The sequence below is a fragment of the Martes martes genome (assembly GCF_963455335.1).
Source record: "Martes martes genome assembly, chromosome: 18".
In the NCBI taxonomy this organism is placed as follows: Eukaryota; Metazoa; Chordata; class Mammalia; order Carnivora; family Mustelidae; genus Martes; species Martes martes.
Window position 1 is genome coordinate 26494671 of NC_137906.1, and position 21267 is coordinate 26515937.

General features: G+C 52.1%; 1 protein-coding gene across 1 annotated transcript; it reads left to right on the plus strand.

Annotated features, from left to right (window-relative positions):
* The first annotated feature begins 883 nt into the window (after positions 1 to 883).
* On the plus strand, positions 884 to 20376 carry GPRC5B (G protein-coupled receptor class C group 5 member B). Its single transcript, XM_080830823.1, has 4 exons — positions 884 to 1035; positions 8572 to 9585; positions 17322 to 17434; positions 18783 to 20376. The coding sequence occupies exons 2-4, from the start codon at positions 8580 to 8582 to the stop codon at positions 18825 to 18827; spliced, it is 1164 nt and encodes a 387-aa protein (XP_080686949.1). The 5' UTR covers positions 884 to 1035; positions 8572 to 8579; the 3' UTR covers positions 18828 to 20376.
* The last annotated feature ends 891 nt before the right edge of the window (positions 20377 to 21267 follow it).

Below are 21267 nucleotides of genomic sequence, written 5' to 3' on the forward strand. Positions count from 1 at the left end.
AGCCAGGTGGACCAGAAGCCAGACTCAGTGCTGAGGAGCGAGGCTGTCTGGGACCCCTCCTTCAAGCCGGTGCTGCGGCCGTCCCGTGGGCGTGCACCCCTCCTGTGCCCCGAGCGTCTACGGAGCCAGTGGCCCCCTGGACCGCTGGGTGTATGTCGCCGGGGAGAGTGGTGGACCTGTGGGTACGTGGGTGATGCGTGCAGCACTGGTGGTGGAGATCCTGCGCAAGGACCTACGGGAGGGGTGCACCTTGTGAACGTGTATGTTTGGGGTAGTCAAGGACTCAAGCGCTGAGCAGTGTGCGCAAAGGGAAAAGGACAAGTTGGGGCGGGGTGGGGGGAATGGAGTGTGCGCAGGCGGACACCCGCTAGAGGACACCAAGCCGTGCGCGTGTGCCTAGTTGTATACTTCGGCACGCGCGGCGGGGTCCTCTCTAGGTCCAGGACCTGGGGCTGGTTGATTGAGGGGAAGTTACTGTTTGTGAACCCACGTTGGAGACTGTCCTGGGCGGAAAAAAATCCCCCGTACTAGGACACTGGTGGGAGTATCCCTCTGTGTGTGTTCCTGCAAATGAATCAACTTGGGAATACGTCCGGGGCTTGTGGAGTGCTTATGGGTGGACTGTGGATGTGGAGGGAGTGTCTCCAAATTTGGGACACTGGAAGGGGGCGGTCTCAGCGCTCCCAGCAAGGAGCTAGGGGCTTGCGCTGGTGGAGTGGAGAGAGGCAAAGCCATCCACCCCGGGCTCAGCGAGGAACGGCCTGCTGGGCAGGGGCCGGGGGCGGAGCTGGATGCCCTGGGGGGCGGGGTCGGAGGGGGCGGGGAAGGCTAGAGGGGCGGGGCCGCCGCGTCTGCAGCAGCGCGGGCCGGGCCAGGGGGCGCCTCGCGCGGCAGCGGTTCGCGAGGGCGATGCAGTGAGACAGGACCGGCGGGCGGGCGGGCGCGCGCGGGGCGGGGGCCGCGGCCGCGCTGCAGCGATGTGACTTGAGGCCGAGAACCAGCAGGAGCGTCGGCGCTGCGAGGCCGCGGGGGTCGGTGAGTGCGAGCCGCGCGGATGGGGTGGAGGGCGCTGCTAGGACCCCGGAAACTTTTCCCGCCGCGGACTCGGGAGAATTGGGGAGTGTGCTTCTTGTGCCCTTCTAAGGCCCCCCGGCGGGTTCGTCTGCTGAGGAAGATGGGGGTCAGAGAGGGGGGAACCCCAGTCCCGCCGAGGGCAGGGCGGGGGGAGGGGAGGGCTGCAGACCTTTATGCCGGAGGTGGGAGAGGAGAGGGTGCCCTATTCCCGGACCAGGTGGAGATCCAAGTCTCTGAGGAGGGTCTGGGGGCGACCGCAGGTAAAGAACAACTGGGAGTAGTGTGAGGGAATCCAGCAGTACCCGAGTGACTCGTCGTGGGAGGGAAGCCGCGGGCAGGTCCGGGGGCCGCGTGCTCAGCCCGTGGGGGCTGACCACAGGGCAGACCGAGCTGCGGTTATAAGGACTGGGCTTTGGGGGGTGACCTGCCGCACCTGCCGCAGGGGCTGGGGGCCAGTCTTGCAACCGGCGGTGCCTGCGCACTATGGGACAAGGGGCGGGGGGCCACTGCGGGGGCGGAAAAGAGGCAGAGCTGAAACCTGGGGCTGAGGGACAGACGGGGGGCGGCTGCATACAATGGCGGGGGGCTGGCGTTCTTATTCCGACCAGGCTGGGACTGAGGACTAGTCCTGTGCGTTCGCTGCCCTTGGGGGACACGGGCTCCCAGCTCCGCACATCCCGGGATCCGTACCGTCGGCACCGGCCTGGGCCCCGGGGAGCTAGCTAGCCATCCGGGGAGTCGGGCGCCGACCTTGCCACAGAGGACGGCCCCAGCGCAGCTCGCGAGTTCGTTCCCTGGCTCTCGCTCTGTCACACCCAGGCCCAACCAGCCTCCCCCCGCCCCCCACTCGTCCCCCATTCGCTAAGGGGGCGGCTCCTTGGAGCGCGGACAAAGGCCCCTGGAGTGTGGCGGGCAGCGGCGTCCCTTTCTGGGGCCCCGGCCCACGCGCCACATTGGCTGCCCAACTGCGCCAGGATGGGGGGCACTTGAGCGGAGCCCAGGAGGAACTGGGGGTCCTCGAAAAGACAAGAGAAGTGAGGGAAAAGTGAGAGAAGGATCTGGCACAAAAGCCGGGGAACTTCAGCCAAGGAACCTTGGTTCCGAAGTTTCCTCGGTGGGGTGGGGGCTCTCGGTGGATTCAGTCTTGGAGTGAAGCTGCATGCAAATAGCATGTAAATAGAATGCAAATCATCATCTGTTGGTTGGGAGCCCTCCACGAGGCCAGTTTTGTATCTAGGCTGTGGAGTGAAGGGTTTTCTATCTGTTCCCTGCTCTAAGTCTGAAAAGGGGTCAGCTGAGTTGAGAAGGAGAAAAATGGAAGGGGAAAGGAGTCGCCATTTGGGGCAGGCAGCAAGACAAGCAGTCTTGTTAGAAAGAGAAGCTTCAAACCCTTATTGGTTTATTTGTTCTTTCAGTAAATGTACCAGCTTCAGAACTGGGGCTGGGACGCTACAGAGTAGAGAATGGACAAGCCTCTGCTCTCAGGGCACTAGCCAGGTGGGTGAACAAATAAATAGCTAAATAAGTAAATAAATAGTAAGTAGAGGGAACTCCTAATTGGGGTAAGTGCTGCCAGGAAAGTAAAACAGGAGGATATCAAAGCAATGAGGGTTTGTGTATGTAGGGAAGACCGTTCTCAGGGGTGACATTTTTGTGGAGCCTGGCAAGATGGAGAATCCACCTCTGGGTGGGCCACTTGGGTCCCTTGGGGGGCCGCTGTGCAGACAGAGGGCACTGCAAATGCAAAAGCTTGGAGGTGGGAATGAGTTTAGACCTGAACAAAGGCCATTGTGGCTGGAGCTCGGAGGCAGATGTGGAGGGGGTGGGTGGGAGAGGGGATGGTAGGGACCAGCCAGACCACCATCTTTTGGGCTGTGGAAAGGAGTACAGGTTTTATTCTCCTTGGGCCAGTGAACCCTTGGAGAGTTTTGAGTGGGAAGCCAAGGGATCTGATTTTTAAAAGCTCCCCTGACCTCAACTCACAGATGGAAAGCAGCTCCCCTTTCATTCTGCCTCTGGGGATGGCGAGGCTCCGGGAGCCTGTGGGGACCGCTTAAACTCTGCTCTGTCCTATGAGCCCACTTGAGGAGCGGGTCAGGTTTTAAAATTCACTCTCCACTTTGAGGCAGTTCTTGTCCGCCTTAAGTGGCCCCCACCCAGGGCCCTTGGCCCCATAAGCCCTTCACGCAGAGCTTCCTAGGGGTTCTGAGTTAGTCACATTTTCTTCTCGGAATTACAGCCCAAGAGGAACCATCCACCCCTGAACGGACAGCCAAGGATGCAATTTGCATTTAAATGATTGCTTTTATTTACAGGATTGGAGCTGCTTTGCATATTCATGGATCATGGAGCTTGTGTTCTGGCAACCCTGTTTACTAACCCAGGAGGGTTATTAAATTCAAGGGCCCCCAAATAGGCTGGTGGTCTGGGCAGCATTAGGAAATGAAGATTATGAGATGGTGTAACTTGGAAAAGATATTAGAGGGTGAGATTGTGGGTCTGGGAAAGAGCTTAATGTCAGGAAACCTTGTAACAGTTTAATCTTGCAGAGCAGGAAATGCACCATTGGCTCTAACGGGAGTGGGCTGGGACAGAGTGTGATGCTGGGGTGTGTGGGGAGACTGGCTCCACAGCCTCATCCTGGCCTTCTGCCAGACATGGGGTGAGGCCTCAAACCAGAGGTGCAGTGGAAAGGCCTCAGGTCAGGAGTTGGGGGAAAAGAGTTCTAGTCCCAGCTTGGCCTGGGAATTCCAGTAAGCCCCTGGCAAAGCGGTCCCACCTCTCATTTTCCCAAGAGGAAGGACGATGGAATCATGATTGTCTTTTTAATAAGCAGAGATCCTGTATTCCCTGTGGGACAAGCACCTTGCGGAGTATTTTTCATGTACTTTTCTCACTGGCTTTGTGAAGGCGGCCTATCTTTGTCTCTTGTAGAGGAAGAGACTGAGGGTCAGAGAGGTTAAGTAATGCCCCATGTCACATAGTTAGGTCTGGCTTCACTCCCACTGAAGTCCTTCACTCTAGAGGAGACTGATGAAAGTGTAAATTCTGTGCCAGGCATTCATCTATACCAAACTATTGACTATGCCCAGACGTAGGAAGGCCCCCTCCCCGCCTGCTCATTTTTTTCTTTCCCTTCCATGTTCTAGCATCCCCCTCCGCATATCTTGTATCTCTGCATGTGGGTAGTGGGTAGATGGGGACACTAGTTCCCAAGAGAATGGCCAGTGTCTGGTTTCTGGGGGTCCTCACCCTGACTTCTTGACAGGAGACCCTGTGTGAGGGCTCCTAGGTTGGCCTGGGTTTCCCGTGGGAAAACCACCTCCACAGTGAGGCCTCCACTTAGAGCTCCTGGTTTGGGCATCAGGTGAGTTTAGAGGTTCCCAGGGCAGACTCCCACCAAAGGCATCTCCCATTCACACCACCTCAGGGATCCTCTTTGCCTGGCGTGCTGGGGGAGGCTGAAAACCAATAGCGGACAAACACCTGGGTGAGCCCCCTTCCCACCCCATCTCCATGGCAACTGCTCCTCCTGGAAAAGCAGTCAGCAAAGTTCATAACCTCTGACGAGGGAATAAGTTGCCAATCATTTCTATTTACTTAACAGACAGTTTATGTAAGTGCTTACCCTGTGTCAACTACTGTCCTAAAACCTCATTATTTGAAGCACAACGATCCCACAGGATGGGTACTGTGAACACACCCCCAGTTTGCAGAGGAGGAACCTGAGGCAAGAAAGGTTAAATCAGTTTGTCCAGGGTCACAGGGTACTAGCAGGTGGCAGGGGCAGAACTTGAAACCGGAAGATCTGTAAGGAGCTGGGCTGGGAGGGCTAGCCCGGCCTGTAGCCTTCAGGCAGGCAGCACTGTCCTCTCACAAGGAATCTTGCCTGCATTCTTCCCAGCCTCTGCAGGCCCCAGCTTGTGGAGAAATGCAGCGTGCAGCTTCACCACCTGCCGGAGGCTTCTGGCCCCTCTGCGGGTGGGGGTTGTGGACAGAGAGAGAGAGAGAGAGACAGAGACAGAGATAGTATATTTAAGAGCCTCTGAATGAGTCACATTTCTGGGAGCCTGCCTGGCAGCAAAGGTAATTAGTATGTGAGCCGAGGCTTGTGCATTCGTTCACATTTGCTCATTCCTCCTTTTGAGGAGCCGCACGCCTACATCTCCTGGGTTTGTTGCCATATATTTATCCCATGCCGATCAGCCTTGCCTGCGGCTGACTTGAAACCTCTAATCTGGCATTGTTCCCTTTGGGATTCCTGGAGAACTGCTCTGTTGGTGGGAGGAAGCACCAAGGGGCTGATGCGGAGGCTGGGGCTTACCTGACAAGTGGGAGCCACCTGCTTGGTCCCTGGCAGAGTTGGCGAGGCAGAGTGTACTGGGGCCATGGCTCCTGGCTTCCCTGGCTGCACAGGTCCGAGCTTCTCACACTTCTGTGTGCCCAAGGGTCTGAGCGCATTTGGAGCTTGCCTGGCGGGCTTGTTGAAACGGAGGGGGCTAGGCCCAACCCCCCGAGAGTCTGCATTTCCAGCGAGCTCCCTGGTGACTCGGCTGCTGTTGGCCATCTGAGGATCAGACTCTGACTTGAACCTTTCAGGCCGTCAGTTCTTTCCTCTGTAAGAGAGCAATGAGAACACCTGTCCTTCAGGAGTAACATGAGGGTTGAGACTACGCTTACCAATTCATTGGTTCGGCAGCTGGGCTGTTGAACCATGCGGCAGGTGCTAGCAGGTCAGTGCAGAACAAGACAGACACAGTCCTGGACATGGGAGAGCAGGGAGTGAACCCAAAGGTAATAAAATATTTGAAAATTGTGACACATGCTACAAAGACAAAATCAGGACTGGTGTAGAGTATAATGGGGGGGAGAGCAGGAGAGACTGGCCAGCAAGGGTTCACTCACCAGGTGACATTTCTAGAGCCCTGGTCTGTGGTAAGAGCCCAAGTAACAATAGTACAATTGTTAGCCGCCTCACTCCACCACTTTCTAGCTGTGTGACCTCCAACAAGCCAGCTGACCTCCATGTTTTACTTCCTATAAAACAGAGATAGTAGTAGTACCGGGCTCATAGTGTCATTGTGCAGATTATAAGGCATTCGTATGTGTGCCGTGTGTGAAGGTGTGCCTGCAGTGTGGTGAGCGCTCTAAGTTAGTTATTGTCATTGTCACTCTGGCAGTAGCAGAAAACTCTGGAGGGCAATTCTGAATCTCCCCAGAAATCATAGATGAGCCAGGGTCCACTTCATCCTGTGGGGCTGTGAGAAGCTCTCCTTATCATCCTAGACACCTCCTGGGCATCCTAGACACCTCCTAGACACCTCCTGATCATCCTAGACACCTCCTGGGCATCATGATAATGATCCATGAGAGACAAGTGGATCCCACTAAAGCTCCTGGCTGCCATTGGTAGCATCCACATGCCTAGACATTGGGTAGGTAGGACTTCCTGGAAGAAGGGGGCCACATGATGTGGGAGGAATCATAGAACTTCCTTGTTGGCGAGCAACACAAACCCAGCTCAAACTGGCTTAATCTAAAAAAAAAAAAAAAAGGCAAGTTTATTGGCTGGATGAATAGTGGCTGGAACATGAGTCTGACTGCCACATCTGGGGTGCATCCTCACCCCAAATTTGCTTGCATGCAATGCTGGGATGCATGTTTTAGAAGCATCTCTTGCCAGATGCCTTCTGCCCTGAACCTGCCTTCTCGTATCAAGAGGCAAAGGTGACGATCCCTGTAGCACCAGACCCCTTCTCATTTGGCGGCATCAATAATTTATCCCAATCAATGGCTTCATAGCCAAGGCAGGATCAGAGCTGCTCATGGAATCCCTGAAAGAAGCAGAGAGGGGGAGAGAGAGGTGGTCGATACTGCATTTACTTAAGGAAGCCCCAGGGAGGAGCGGGAGCTGCCTGGATCCAGCTGGTTATGACCTCACACATGGGGCAGCGAAGGCAGTGGGTCCAGCCTGAGCTGCCTGGAGACGGGCTCAGAGCAAAGCTGTGTAGGCTGGAGCTTTCTGTAGGCCACGCTCCGTTCAGAAGCAAGAGCTGGTGGCGGGTGGGGCAGAGGAAAGAGTCCCGGTGAAGGAGCCTCTCATTCATTCAACATCCACTAAGCATCACCTTTGTGCCAGCACTGGGTGCTAGTGCTTGAGTCCACACCAGTGGGGTCATCCTGGCGATTTTGCGTGCCCACCCCCACAGGGGACATTTGGCAATGTCAAAAGATTTTTGGGTTGGGGGGTAGGTGTGCTACAGGCATCTAGTGGATAGAGGCCATGGGTACTGCTGCATATCCTATAGCACAGAGCACAGCCCGCACAGCCAAGAGCAGTCAGACCCGAAATGTCAATGATACCAAGGTTGAGAAGCCCTGGTCTACCCTGATGAACAGACAGTGTCCCTGTCCTCCTGCACCTTGCAGTGGAGAAAGACAGGGAAGAGAGCAAGAAGACGGAAAAGGGAGAGACAAAGTGAACAGACAAGGTGGGGGAGAAAAGAAAGAGACTATTGGAGCAAAGAAGGAACTAGAACAAGAGGCTCTGGTGAAGAGGAATGGCACTGTGACCTTGGCCGAGGTCTGAAAGGGCAACATTAGGTGGGGGTGAGGAGCATTTTCCAAGCCATGGGTTGGGAGCGTTTAAGAAGAGGAAGCAGGAGAGACAAGATGGGAATTGGGTTAAGGCCATTTGCCATGGCTGCTGTGTGGAGTTCAGCTTTCATGGGGACCCAAAAGAGTGCCGAGGGGGATCCTGCAGGCACCCTGGGAGTGCAGTGAGGGTGGGTTCTTTGGAGATCTTTGGGGGAGGTAGGAGGGGTGAGGTAAAGGTGGAAACCAGGACGGTAGTTCATTCTGGATACACTGTTTGAAATGAGGGCATGCTTCTAGGAGCTGGGTGGTATGACCTTGGGCAAGTGTCCTAACCTCCTGGAGACCCTGTTTTGTCACCAGTGTAAGGACTGGATGTGCTCAGTGCCTGGCTTAGAGTGAGTCATGGGTAAATATTAAGCCGTTACCATTGAGAGACTGAAAAGAGGCAGTGCATACCATTCTCAGCACAGCGCTGGTCTCATGGCTGTCTCTTCAAAGTTTTGTTTTCATTCCCTTATTTTTGAAGAGGTCAGACGTAGCACAGAATATAAAAATCAAAGAATACAAAAGAGTATACAGAGAGAGTGAATCTCTCTCTCACCCTCTTCTCCAGCCGCTAGCGATGACGATTCATGATTGTTCACTGTGCCAGATCAGGGCCGCAGATGGGAGCTTAAATCAGGGTCCTGTACCTTCCCCACCCCCAACCAGGGGCTGTGCTGTCTGAAGAAAGGGGTGCCTTTTTCTGACCTGTCAAAGGTGCCTCATGGGCCAGCAGGTTGGAAATGAGGTGGGTCTTAAAGTAAGTCAGGAAAGTGGGAATCTTACAGTGAACTGGTCTTTTTCTCCCCCCCAAACATCTGCCCCGTCCTTAATGTTCTGGAACCTTTCCGGTGTCAGAGAGAAAGATGAAAACCCACCAGGTGCTCGCCTTCCTCTTGCTCTTCGTGATTGCCTCCGGGGCTTCTGAGAACGCCAGCACTTCCCGGGGCTGTGGACTGGATCTCCTCCCTCAGTACGTGTCCCTGTGCGACCTGGACACCATCTGGGGCATCGTGGTGGAGGCGGTGGCTGGGGCAGGCGCCCTGATCACGCTGCTCCTGATGCTCATCCTGTTGGTGCGGCTGCCATTTATCAAGGACAAGGAGAAGAAGGACCCCGTGGGCCTCCACTTCCTCTTCCTTCTGGGGACCCTGGGCCTCTTCGGGCTGACCTTCGCCTTCATCATCCGGGAGGACGAGACCATCTGCTCGGTCCGCCGGTTCCTCTGGGGTGTCCTCTTTGCGCTCTGCTTCTCCTGCCTGCTGAGCCAGGCGTGGCGCGTGCGGAGGCTGGTGCGCCACGGCAAGAGCCCCTCGGGCTGGCAGCTGGTGGGCGTGGCGCTGTGTCTGATGCTGGTGCAGGCCATCATCGCCATCGAGTGGCTAGTGCTGACCGTGCTGCGCGACGCCAAGCCGGCCTGCGCCTACGAGCCCATGGACTTCGTAATGGCCCTCATCTACGACATGGTGCTGCTCGTGGCCGCCCTGGGGCTGGCGCTCTTCACGCTGTGCGGCAAGTTCAAGAAGTGGAAGCAGAACGGGGCCTGCATCCTGGTCACAGCCTTCCTGTCCGTGCTCATCTGGGTGGCCTGGATGACCATGTACCTGTTTGGCAACGCCGAGCTGCGGCGGGGAGACGCCTGGGGCGACCCCACCCTGGCCATCACCCTGGTGGCCAGCGGCTGGGTCTTTGTCATCTTCCACGCCATCCCGGAGATCCACTGCGCCATCCTGCCAGCTCCACAGGAGAACACGCCCAACTACTTCGACACCTCGCAGCCACGGATGCGGGAGACGGCGTTCGAGGAGGACGTGCAGCTGCCACGCACCTACATGGAAAACAAGGCCTTCTCGATGGATGAACACAATGCAGGTAAAGGGGTCGCCGTGCCTCGGGGTGAGGCTCTGGGCCCGTTTCCCCCAAAAGGACTCCCTCCTTCCTCCCTAGTGGGGATGGGTGGTCCCGGGGCCAGTCCTGGCAGATGGGAGCCACAGACATTGGGCCCGGTACTTTAACTGGCCCAGGGATGGGTTCTTATTTAGCACTTTTTCCCCTGTCCGTTGCCAAAGAAATTAATACCAAAATCTGGGTTTCTCACCTCTTCTGAAAAGTCAGCTCTGGCAATGCTGGCTTGGCATTCCCACCTGGCAAAGATTTCTGGAGCTGATCTGAACCAGTGTGTGCTGGAATGTTCTACCTCTCAGGAGTCGGGGCTGCTCCTTTGTTTTCATTTTAATTCCAAGGTAGTTAACACAGTGTTGTCTTAGTTTCGGGGGTACAGTGTAGTGATTCAGCAGCTCCATACATTACTCACCGCTCATCAGGGCAGTTGGACTCTTGATCCCCTTCACCTGTTTCACCCAACCCCCCAACCCCCAACCTCCTCTCCGGTAACATCTGTTCTCTATAGTTAAGAACCTCTTTTTTGGTTGGTCTCCCACCCCCCCACTCCGCACCTTTGTTTCTTTGTTTTTGTTTCTTAAATTCCATATATGACTAAAATGGTATTTGTCTTTCTACGACTGTTCTTTATTCTTTTTCATGGCTGAATAATATTCCATTATATAGATAGATAGATATAGATATAAATATAAACCGCATCTTTATCCATTCATCTGTTGATGGACATTTGAGCTGCCACTGCAGAAGACAGTATGGAGGTTCCTCAAAAAATTAAAAATAGAAATGCCTGGGTGGCTCAGTCGGTTGAGTATCTGCCTTCAGCTTGGGCTCTGATGTCAGGATCCTAGGATCGAGTCCCGAGTGGGGCTCCTTGCTCAGCCGGGAGTCTGCTTCTCCTTCTCCCTCTGCGCCTGTCCCTGCTCCCTCTCAAATAAATAAGATCTTTTTTAAAAAATTAAAAATAGAGCTACCCTATGATCCAGTAATTGGATTGCACTCCTGGCTATTTACCCAAAGAAAATGAACACTAATTCAAAGGGATATATACAACCCTGTGATTACTGCAGGGGTTTCATAATTTAGCTATTGTAAACAAATATTGTAAATTGTTATTTACGATAGCTAAATTATGAAAGCAGCCCAAGTGGCTGTTCCTTTAGATGGGGATTCATTTTGTGTTTACCATACTCCCCACCACTCCCTATTGCTAGAACTCAGCTGCTAGAACATATTAACATTAATTCCCTGGCTACCTGGAAGTGTTTGAGCTTGTAGTCCAGGAGCTAGATGGGTGAGGGGATACTGGGGACAATTACTTGTGTCTCCTCCCCACCTCCAGCATTCAATGAATGGGTCCCTGGAGTCAGATGCCCGGATTCAAGTCCTGCCCTCTGTACTTCCTAGATGTGTGGCTTTGAGCAAATTGCTTTACCTTCCTGAGCATCAGTTTTTCCCATCTGTAAAATAGACTAATGAGAGAATGTACCTCTAGAGCTGTTGTGAGAAGTAGCATCCTGAGAGTCTCCCCCAGGACCTGGCATCCTGGATGTGTGTCTTGGCTGGGTTCCCCTGAAAGCAGAGCCTGAGACTTGGGTGCAGCTGCCCTCCCCAGGAGGTGTTTCCTGCAAGGGAGAGGGGAGGGATAACCAGACCAGGAAGACAGAAACAACCAGACAATGAGCCGGTTACTGATGTGGGCAGCTGGGGCTCAGTCCTGACAGGAGTGCATGTAGAACGAGCCTCAGACTTAACCTTCCAAATCAGGAGCCTGCAGCATTCGCCATCAAGTCCTCTGTCGCCCCTTGTCACGTATGTCCTCTGTCTCCCACTCTCATTGCCACTATCCCCATTACTCTGGCCAAATAAGTACTGCTGGCTTCTGAGAGGTTTGCGGGCACAAGAGGTGGAGGCTGTCTGGGTCCCCAGGCCCATGCATCACCCCTGCAGTGGGGTTCAGAGCTGAGCGTGGAGGATGTGGTGCAGGCACTCGGAGCCCCCATGGTGAATGTCTCTGAAGTATCTGTTGAGTCGTTCCTTCAAGTGAGTCGGGTAGGTTTCCAGCACTTGAGATTCAATAAAATTGCCTTTTCTCAGTTGCCTGAGGATTGATCAGGTGCTATAATGATAATAATAATGACTACATGAACAGCAGCAGCCGTAGCCGTGTGGTGCCGATTACTTAGTACAGTCATTGCTTACTGAGCATTAACTGCGTGCCAGGTGCTATTCTAAGTCCCTGACCTCCCTTGCTGCACCCAGTGAGGCCGTCCTATTATTATCCCATCTTACAGATGAATAAATGGAGACTCTGAGAGGTTCCGTACCTTGCCAAAGACATATAGCTGGGAGGTGGCTCATTCCAGATGGCCAAGGTCCCCTTTGCAGTGCTGCTCACCCAGGCAGCTGGGCAGTGTTCCCTGGCGGGTCATGACTGCAGAGTCAAGCTTGTGGGGTGACTGCTGAGTGCATCCTGCCTGTCCCCTGCAGGCAGGGGTAAGCACGTTCAGCCATCAGATCCTCGAAGGTCACCCAGAACCCTCCCCAACTGCCCACCTTCCTCTGTACTGGATCAGACCCACAGGAGGGAACGCCAACGGCTCCACCTGCGGATAGGGCTAGAAACCCTGGTGTGGTCTTTAACGGAGCTGTTTTAGTCTTAGTAGGAAGCCCCAGGCCAGCAAGCCCATGTTTGTCAAAGGATTTAGCAGGAATGAGTGTTGGCTCTTGTTGCCAGGACAAGGTGGGGGTCAGGATGGGGATCATCACTGGGAGCCGCAAAGGCCCTCCAGAGAAGGTGTCCTGAGTAGAGGTCAGGAGCCCAGCTCGTTCCCGGGGTCTGGTGGAGCCACCCCTTCCCGGCTGCCCCCGGAACAGGATCCTTTTTATGAGACCCATAGACTCCCCTTGGACCTGAGAGGTAGTGGCAGCTTCTGGAATGAATGTGCACCTTTGTACATTCATTGGGGGATTTTTGTCTATCACTATGTCAGATTCTCAAAGCCCCCAGAAGGCTAAGAATCAGTGGTATTGAACCTGAAGGTTTAGTTTACTTGCAGTGAAACGGGAATGCTAGAACGACCCAAGTATTAGGGTCTTCAAGAGTAAGGATGGCTAATCTTTAGTAGGTGCTTACCGTGGACCAGTTACCATTCTGGGCATTTTAGTGGCTAATCTCATTTGATCCCTACGATAACCCATTGAAGTCCATTTTGCCGACAGAAAACTGAGACACAGAAGGGCCATGCGTCTTGCCTAAGAGGCAGGGAGGGCTAGGGTCTGAGCCCATGCAGGCAGGTTCCAGAGCCCCAGTGCTTGATTAGTCTACCACAGAATTACTCATCTCTCTTCAAAGCACTTTTGTAATCCTGAGCTCACTGGCTGGTTTACCAGGACGGCTTTGTGGCTTGAGGAAGCAGGGTTTATCAGTCCCATTTTACAGAGCGGGAAACTGAGTTCCAGGGCTGTCAGGCAACGCGTTTAAGCTCACACTCTAAGAGCAGGGAGAGGGGGAGTTGGTTTTCCACTACATGCATTTTTTTTCTTGTGAAAATGCAGCCAGTCCTTCCTATCCACATAAGATCCAGAGAGCAAAGTTATTTGGGACCCAGGTGAGAACCAGCAGTACCAGGGCTGGCACACTGGGTGATGGGGGGTCCTAGAGGTGCTCCCCACCCCCATCTATTTCACATTCTGACACATTCCAAAGCCAAGGAAGTCGTCTTTCTGTCCCCTCTTTCTTTTCCAAAATAAAATCAGTTTGATCATTCCATTTTGGTGGCAAAAACTAGAATAATCATCTGGAAGTTTCAGGAAGTAAAAATAACAAAAATTGCTCAAACTCCCATTATCCAAAGGCAGCTACTGCTGTTTGCTCCCATCTTACCAGACATCTCTCAGTGAGCACACAGTCTCTCTCCTTCCCTCCCTCTCTTCCTCCCTCTTTTACACACACACACCCCAGTCCCGTAGACAGGTTCTTAACCTAGCTGTACACTTGGGCGGCTAAAAAAAAATGTGCCCGCCCCCTCGTTCTGTCTGTTTGGGTTTAGGTGTCTTAAGCTTTCCAAAGGATTTGAAGATGTAACCACTGATCTAAGTGGTGTTCTGTGGTGTGTTTGCTTAAGTCAATATTGTATCATGGATGGAGGCCTTTCCAGGTCAGTGACTGCAGAGCTCTAGTATCCTTTCCATGATGCGGAACTTTCCTTGGGCACAGTAAGTTATTTGTCTGATCCTCAGCTGGTGGATATCCCACTTGTTTCTGGCTTTCCATATAAGTAATATTGCAGGGAACATTGATCTTTGTGCCCTTGATCAATTAACTTCTTGCAAGACCAAAAAAAACCAAAAAAACCCCACCACCTTCTAGACATGCATAAAAGAGTCTGTACCTTTAAATCTTGATATATACTGCCAGATGGCCCCCTGAAAGTTAAACTAATTTTCTGCCCCCCCCCCCCAGTAACTGTATGAGAGCCCCACTTCTTCACTCACCTTGGATGTTATCAGACTTTGTTTTCATAGCCCTGTTTTGGATCATCCCAAATGTGTGTCCACCAAAATTCACACGGGACCAGGCAAAGCCTGGGTGGGCCCCAGGCAAAGCCAATTCCGTCAGAAAGCTCACATGAGCTAAATTGGAATGCTGGCTAGGATTGCCCTTGTTCTAGAAACCCTTGCTTTGCTGGCTGGGGAACCTCTGGGCGTGTTCCCTTGCCACTGTGAGAACAACTGTTGTCATCTTTGGTGCTGACCTCAGCCAGCCTGTATTTTCGGGAACCAGGTCCCACTAGGGGCCTTGCCCAGGAGTTACAGTTGGCCGCCTTTCGTTTGCACTTTAGCCAGCCAGCCTTTTGGGCTCTCTTCCCTTGAGAGTCAATCTTGACGTCTTCAAGAGATGGGAAGGGCATTCCCCAGGTGGCCTGTGGCTCAGTCAAGCCTCAGTGTCCTCTGCGTCCAGGTTTCCTTCCCCCGAATGAGATCCCAGGTATATAGAGCACTTTATCAGCCTCCTGCTTATTAATAAGTATCAGCAAGGCATGAGGTATGTGATGAAAGTTGAAAATGCACCAAAGGATGTAGCACCTCAGATCACATCTTGGAAAGCGTTAATGAGGCATGTTAAATGTTCACCTTTCAAAGGAGCAATAAAGAAAAAAGTGTTCTTTCTTTTAGGGGATTTGGGCTCTCAGATCTCCTTAGGACCGAGGGCTATTTAAACTTGGACTCTTAGCTTTCTGGTGCGTGGCCCTGAGTCAGCTTTGAGGGAGGGCCCAGGTAGCCTCACCGGCAGGGTCTGAATAGGAGTAGGCTGGCAATCAACCCATAAACTTAGATTCCTGTAGGGAAGCTCTTATGAGCCCTGCTTGCCTTTCACAGCTGTGTTAGGTGGGACACTAGCAGTGGCAAGTGATAAAAAAATCTGATTTGAACTGGCTTAAACCAAAACAAAACACAAGAAGGAACAAATGTACTGGTTAGATCAAGGAGGCTCGGGTGATGACTAGATTTGATCATTCTCCATCTCTTGGCCCTGTTAGTATCAGGGCAGCCCACAACTCTAGGCCTAGACAGAGTCCCAGTGGAAAAGAGGATCGTTTCCCAGCAAGCTTGAGCAAAAATCCCAGAGTTGGCTCTGATTGGACCTAATTGGCCAGATTGAAGTCACATGCTGACCTCAGGCCAGGGTAGAAGGTGGTCATAGCAACACTTGGGGCCAAGGCACCCACAGATGGCTGGTAGAGTCGAGCCTTTGTTTCTTTGAGGAAAATGTGTTGGGGTCAGATTCTCCCAACACAGCTGGCGGGGTCCGTGCATTATAAGGAAAGAGTGCTATTTGGCGTTCCCTCTCTAGGGACTGAGACTAGTAAGAGCCCATGAACTACTTCCTCTGCCCCCTGGTGCCCCTCCCTGGCTCCCCCTTCTCTACTTCCTGGGAGAGGTATCTCCTTGCTCAGCTCATGCATAACCAGCTGCTTGAAGGCTTGGATGGAGCTGCTAGAGACAGAGAGGTTTACCTGTGGCCAGAGACATTCGTTCCCCACTGTGCCTCAGTTTCTTAGGCCCAGCTTGGGCTGAGCTGCCTCTCTCTAATGTCGCTTAAATTCAGGTTGCTTCTAAGTAAGTGTGATGGTTGAAAACAGTATTTGAAGCCAGCATCGTGGGATGGTTAAGAACACAGATTCTCTGCCTGGGTTTTGGATGCTGGTTCTCCTTCCTTCCAACTGTGTGACCTTGGGCTAGTAACTTAATCTCTCTGTGCCCTGTGTAAATTGGAAATAATGAAAGTACCTATTATGGTATAAAGCAGACTCCCTGCTGAGCGCAGAGCCTGATGCTATGCGGGGCTGCACTCGGGGCTGGCGGGGGGGGGGGGGGGTGGGGGGGGGTCAATCCTGTGACCCTGCGATCGTGACCTGAGCTGACCCTGAGATCATGACCTGAGCCAAAATCAGGAGTTGGAGGCTGAACTGACTGAGCCACCCAAGTCCCCCTCTTTGGAGACTTTAAGTGAGGTTTTTCTTGGCAAAGCATAATTAGTGCCTTCAACGAGAATGAAAATAATGTAGTCCGTGTTACAACGGAGATGAACTTTTGTTTTCATAGTGCTCCTACATTCTGCATTGGTTTTTAATAGACTATTTTTTTAGAGCAATTTTAGTTTTACAGAAAAACTGAGCAGGAATTACAAGGAGTTCCCACATGCCCCTATTACTAACAGCTTGCATTAGTGGTACACTTGTTACTGTTGAGGAATCAATATTGATCCATTATTATTAACTAAAGTCCACAATTTACATTTTAGAGCTCACTCTTCTGCTTGTACAGTATCATAAAGCATAATTTCACTGCACTAAAAATTTCTGTGCTCTACCTGTTCCTTCACCAGCCCCCCACCCCCCGGCCCAATCATTAGTCTTTCGACATTCTCTGTACTTTTGCCTTTTCAGAATGTCACAGTTGGAATCACACAGTATATAGCTTTTACAGACTGGCTTCTTTGACTTAGCAATATGTGTTTGTTTCCTCCATGTCTTCTTGTGTAGTTTGGGTTTTCTCTACAAAAAAGGAAATTTAGGTCTCTAAAAGTACACAGCAAATAGGAACGCCATTTACCCACCTCTCAGGTTAAGAAGTGCGGACATATTTTGCCATCTTTGCTACAGCTGTCCCTTTTTTCCTGTTTAGAAATGCCCTGTCCCAGGGGGTTGGAGTCCCTGTGTTTCCTTCCCTGTCACTTTCCTGCGAAGACAGCCTCTGTCATGTACTTGATGTCCACGCTCTTAGGGTTGTCTTCCTCTGTGTATCCAGAAACAGTGACCGGTGTTGAATGGTGTGATGTTGAACTTGACATGAATGACACTGTGTGGTGAGAGAGGAGACCTCTGAGGGATGTCCCCCATGGCCTGCAGGGGCTGGAGGGGGTGGGGTAGAGGCTCCATCCTGCCCCCCACCCCAGCAGCCTGCTCCCTGGATTCTACAAACTTCCCAACCCCACTGAGATGGGTCATGCTCCAAGAGAGCCAGAGAACAAAGCCCCTTTGTGACTTTTGTTTTGAATCTGGCTTGTGACAATGGGGAGGGGTGGCAAGGGGTTGGGGGTGGTGGATGTGTGCTGGGAGCATGGTGTTGATGCAGGAGAAGGAAACAAAATCGTGGGTTGTTTTTTGTTTTGGTGTTGTGTCGCTGCTTCCTACCTCCCTCAGCCCTCCGAACAGCGGGATTTCGCAACGGCAGCTTGGGAAACAGACCGAGCGCTCCGTTTAGAAGCAACGTGTATCAGCCCACTGAGATGGCCGTTGTGCTCAATGGAGGGACTGTAAGTATCAAGAGGTGATGTTTTGGCCGGAGGCCCAAGAGCGATCAGTGTTGGGGGCAGCTTCGACGGGGGCATCCTGCTCTGTGGAGGCTGCATACGGGCCCTCACACACTGGCCCACGTGGACACCCCTTGCAGCTAGAATGCATGCAGTGCTTCCATTTCTCTTCCCCTCTCTACCCCCGTTCTCCATGCACGGAAGATGCACCTATACTTAGTGAACCATCTGTGGGTTCCTTCGAGAGAGTCCCTGTTTCTTAGGGCTCTTGTACCCCGTGAGTCTGGCTTTCATTATTGCACAAGATGCCCACCTCTGCTCCCTGGGAGGTGACTTTTAGGAAAAGCCCAGAGTTGTGAACTTCCCCCCCCTCGGCAGATTTTGCTGACATCCAACCTAGCGTACCCCCGTCAGTCCCCCCACCCCATCTCTGTGCCTCAGCTGGATACCGGGTTCCCCCACCTCCACTCCTTAAAAGATGTCTTAAGAAACCGGAGCAATTATCATTTCTCTCCCTGTGAGCACAAAAACAGGTTTTACTATCTGATGCCAAACAGACCTTCAGCAGAATTGTCATTGTTTACATTTTGCCTCCGTGCAATTACATCATTTTGTTTCTCCAGCAATCCAAAGACACACTGTCATTCCCACATTTAATTTCCAAACATAGCTACATGCTTCCTCAGAAACAATGTATAAAGCCAGTTTACATGTGTAAATTGGACTTCCATTCCTCTATCATGTGCCAATTCCATAACTCAACCTGAGCTTTTTTTTTTCTTTTCTTTTCCTTTTTTTAATGTAAGTCGGGGATGGTCTTTGATCTCTGGAGGGAATTTGGGTTTTCCTGGCCTTTTGAATGGTATGTGAGGCATTGGTTTGCACTGGTTTGGAACAGGCTCAAAGACAAACAGACTCACAGATTTGCTTTCTGAAAACCCCCTGCCATCCCTTGGGCTGTTTTATTGTCGGGTGCCAAGAAAAAGCCTGACTCGAAAGCATTCTGCCTGTGTGTTATAATAAATAATGTTAGAACCCCCATCAGTCACTCTTAAGCCCTCCTAGTCTCTTCGAGGCCAGTGGGTATAAAAACACCGTGGACTTAGAGAAAAGCCAAGTGGGTTTCTGAGTGAGGAGACATTCATTCGGGATGCATGATTACAGAAAAGGGGACCCAGCTTTCCCTAGAACAGAGCCGTGTCGCACACAGCGGGTTGCCGCTTTTCTGGGGAGTTATTCAGCCCCTTAGAAAAAAGCAAGATAACTTATCTTGGGCACATTGTTAACGAATTGGTTTCTGATGTTGACTTTGCAAAGCACAAAGTTCTTAGTGTGTTATCCTTGTTTCCAGATCCCAACTGCTCCGCCAAGTTACACTGGAAGACACCTCTGGTGAAAGACTTTAAGTTCCAGAGAATAAGAATCTCTCTTACCGATTTTATTCCCTGGCTGTGTCTTTCTTGAGGGAGAAATCAGTAACAGTAGCCGAACAAGGCTGCCTCACGGCCAGGAGATCTAGAAATCCTACACAAGGGGATTTTGTGTAAATGTGAACACTGCTGAACCTAAAAGCTAACACCGACTGCCCTCCGTCCCCTGCCACACACACACACACACACACACACACACACACACACACACACACGTAATACCAAACCAACCTCAATCCCTGCAAACTAAAGCAAAGCTAATTGCAAATAGTATTAGGCTCACTCAAAAATGTGGCTGGGAAGACTGTTTCATCCTCCGGGGGTAGAACAGAACCACATTCACAGTCGGTGGGCCGGGCTGGTGTTGGTTGACTGTGGAGGTCCCCACACCATCGCCCCTCCGCAGCAAGGGCTGGACCTCAGGTGGCCTTTTTTGAGATGACTGGTTCATTGAGAGGACTAATGGGGACTTCTCCACCAGCTTGCCTGTTGGTTTGCACATTTCAGGGGGGTCAGGAGCAGTTAACGGAGTTGTGGGTGTGATCCTGGGGTGAGGCCCAGCCAAATCACGGGATGAGCTTTACAGCAGTAGTGGGGGAGGGACCCCAGCCTGTGCCAACGAAGAGAAGGCTATCTGGGAGGTGAAGTGACCGTCACATTTAAAAAGTGGTGACCCACCCCTGTTCCCTCTCTGGGCCTCCTGCTGCAGGTCTACGGCAGAAAAGCACGCCCGCCTCCCTCCTTGGAGCCAGAGCGATATTCCCGCTTGGGGCAGCAGTCTCTTTCCCTTGATGAGCTCTCCCTCCTCCTGCTCTTGCCAGTGCTCCCCGAACCCCGAGCCCTTTCCCGGTTGTATTCCCATGTTCATTTCCAAAGCTCAGATGGGCTGTCAGCTGACAGCCCTCCCCCACCATTGGCAGGCCAGAAGGCAGGTGCCACAGCGATTGTCCGTGATGATGTCACATGGCAGGGCATCCCAGGGGGGAGGGGACACTCTGGTACCTAGCATGCAGTGAGTTCTCAGGTGTTAGACATTGACGGAGTACAAGTTCCAGGGACGGCTGGAGCACTCGAGGGGTTCTTGCTGCTTTTGGAGGGTATGTGGGACATGTTTTGACTTGGTTTTCTGTAAGTTCCATGCAAATGGTTCTCTTCAAAGCCCATTGTTTCTGTCATGGTTTCCATCTGTCCTAAGCAAGTCATTCCTTTGTTATTTGGCATTTCCAACATCTCGGCCATTAAAAGCCCCATGTTCTCTGCACTGTTTGGCCAGCATAATCACTAGCAGTGACACAAAGCAAAGAGTTTTAACTTGACGGCATGAAATGTATAAATGAGGGTGAGTCCTTTGGCATATACTCTAATGATTATATTGCTTTTTCTATAAAACAACCCTTAAGCCTTTAACCTTTAAAGAAAATGAAAAAGGTTAGTGTTTGGGGGGTGGGAAACTGACCTCTTCATAAGCCAATATGTCTGAGCTGTTTTAATAAACCTTCTGATTTTTCTCAAGGCCCTAGTCTCTGCTGTGTCCCGTCCTTGCCACAGTCCCCCTCCCCACTGCAACCTTGCAGAGCGATGGGGTAAACGAGGCCAATTTGGCCTTCCCTCCGTGGCTCTCCTTCAAGTTTTCCATCCAGCTAGTGCATTTCCTTGTGTTGCCACGCATGAGGAAGAAAAAGCATGGCACCAGAATGCCACCCCTACCTGACCTTTGGGAAACAGCCCACCCCTGCCCAGAGCATGTGCTTGCTTCTAGAGAATCAGATTCCAATCCTCTCTTGAGTAGCGTCATTGGTGGACTGGAAACCGGGAGTATTGGGGAGGAGAGGGAGGGAAATAAACTAGGACCCGGGGTGGGGATGGGGGTGGTGGTTGCATGCAGACCCAGGATTGTGAAAATACAGAAATCTCCAAACACCTCGGTCCAGTCCGGTGAAAAACGACAGCAATACACATTCTCGTGCCAGGAAATGGTTGCTTACCCCCGCTCTCTGGAGTCCTTTGGAGCTCTCTGATCCCATCAGTGATTCCGTCTGCAAGAGTCCCCCCTCCCCCCTTGCAGAAGGGAGCAATTCACCCCATCGTTTTCTCTCTCAGTTCTTGGTGGTCCGGGCGTGTAAGGTGAGCACAGCATAAATGGCTACAAGGGGGAAAGTAACGTTTCATCAACATAACAACAGAACCAGCTTTGCGCCATGGGAGACCTCACTTAATGAGACCTTTTTTCCCCTCTTTCTTTTTAATTCTCTGATAACGTTATTGCGCTTCTGGATTTTGTTTTATTTTGACTTTAAGGTTGAGAGTGGGGTGGATCCCCTCCCAATGGGGCAAAGGTGGGGAGGAGGGCAGAGAGCAGAGAACAGGTATTTTCCTAATGACTCCACCTGAAGGGTACAAAGAGAC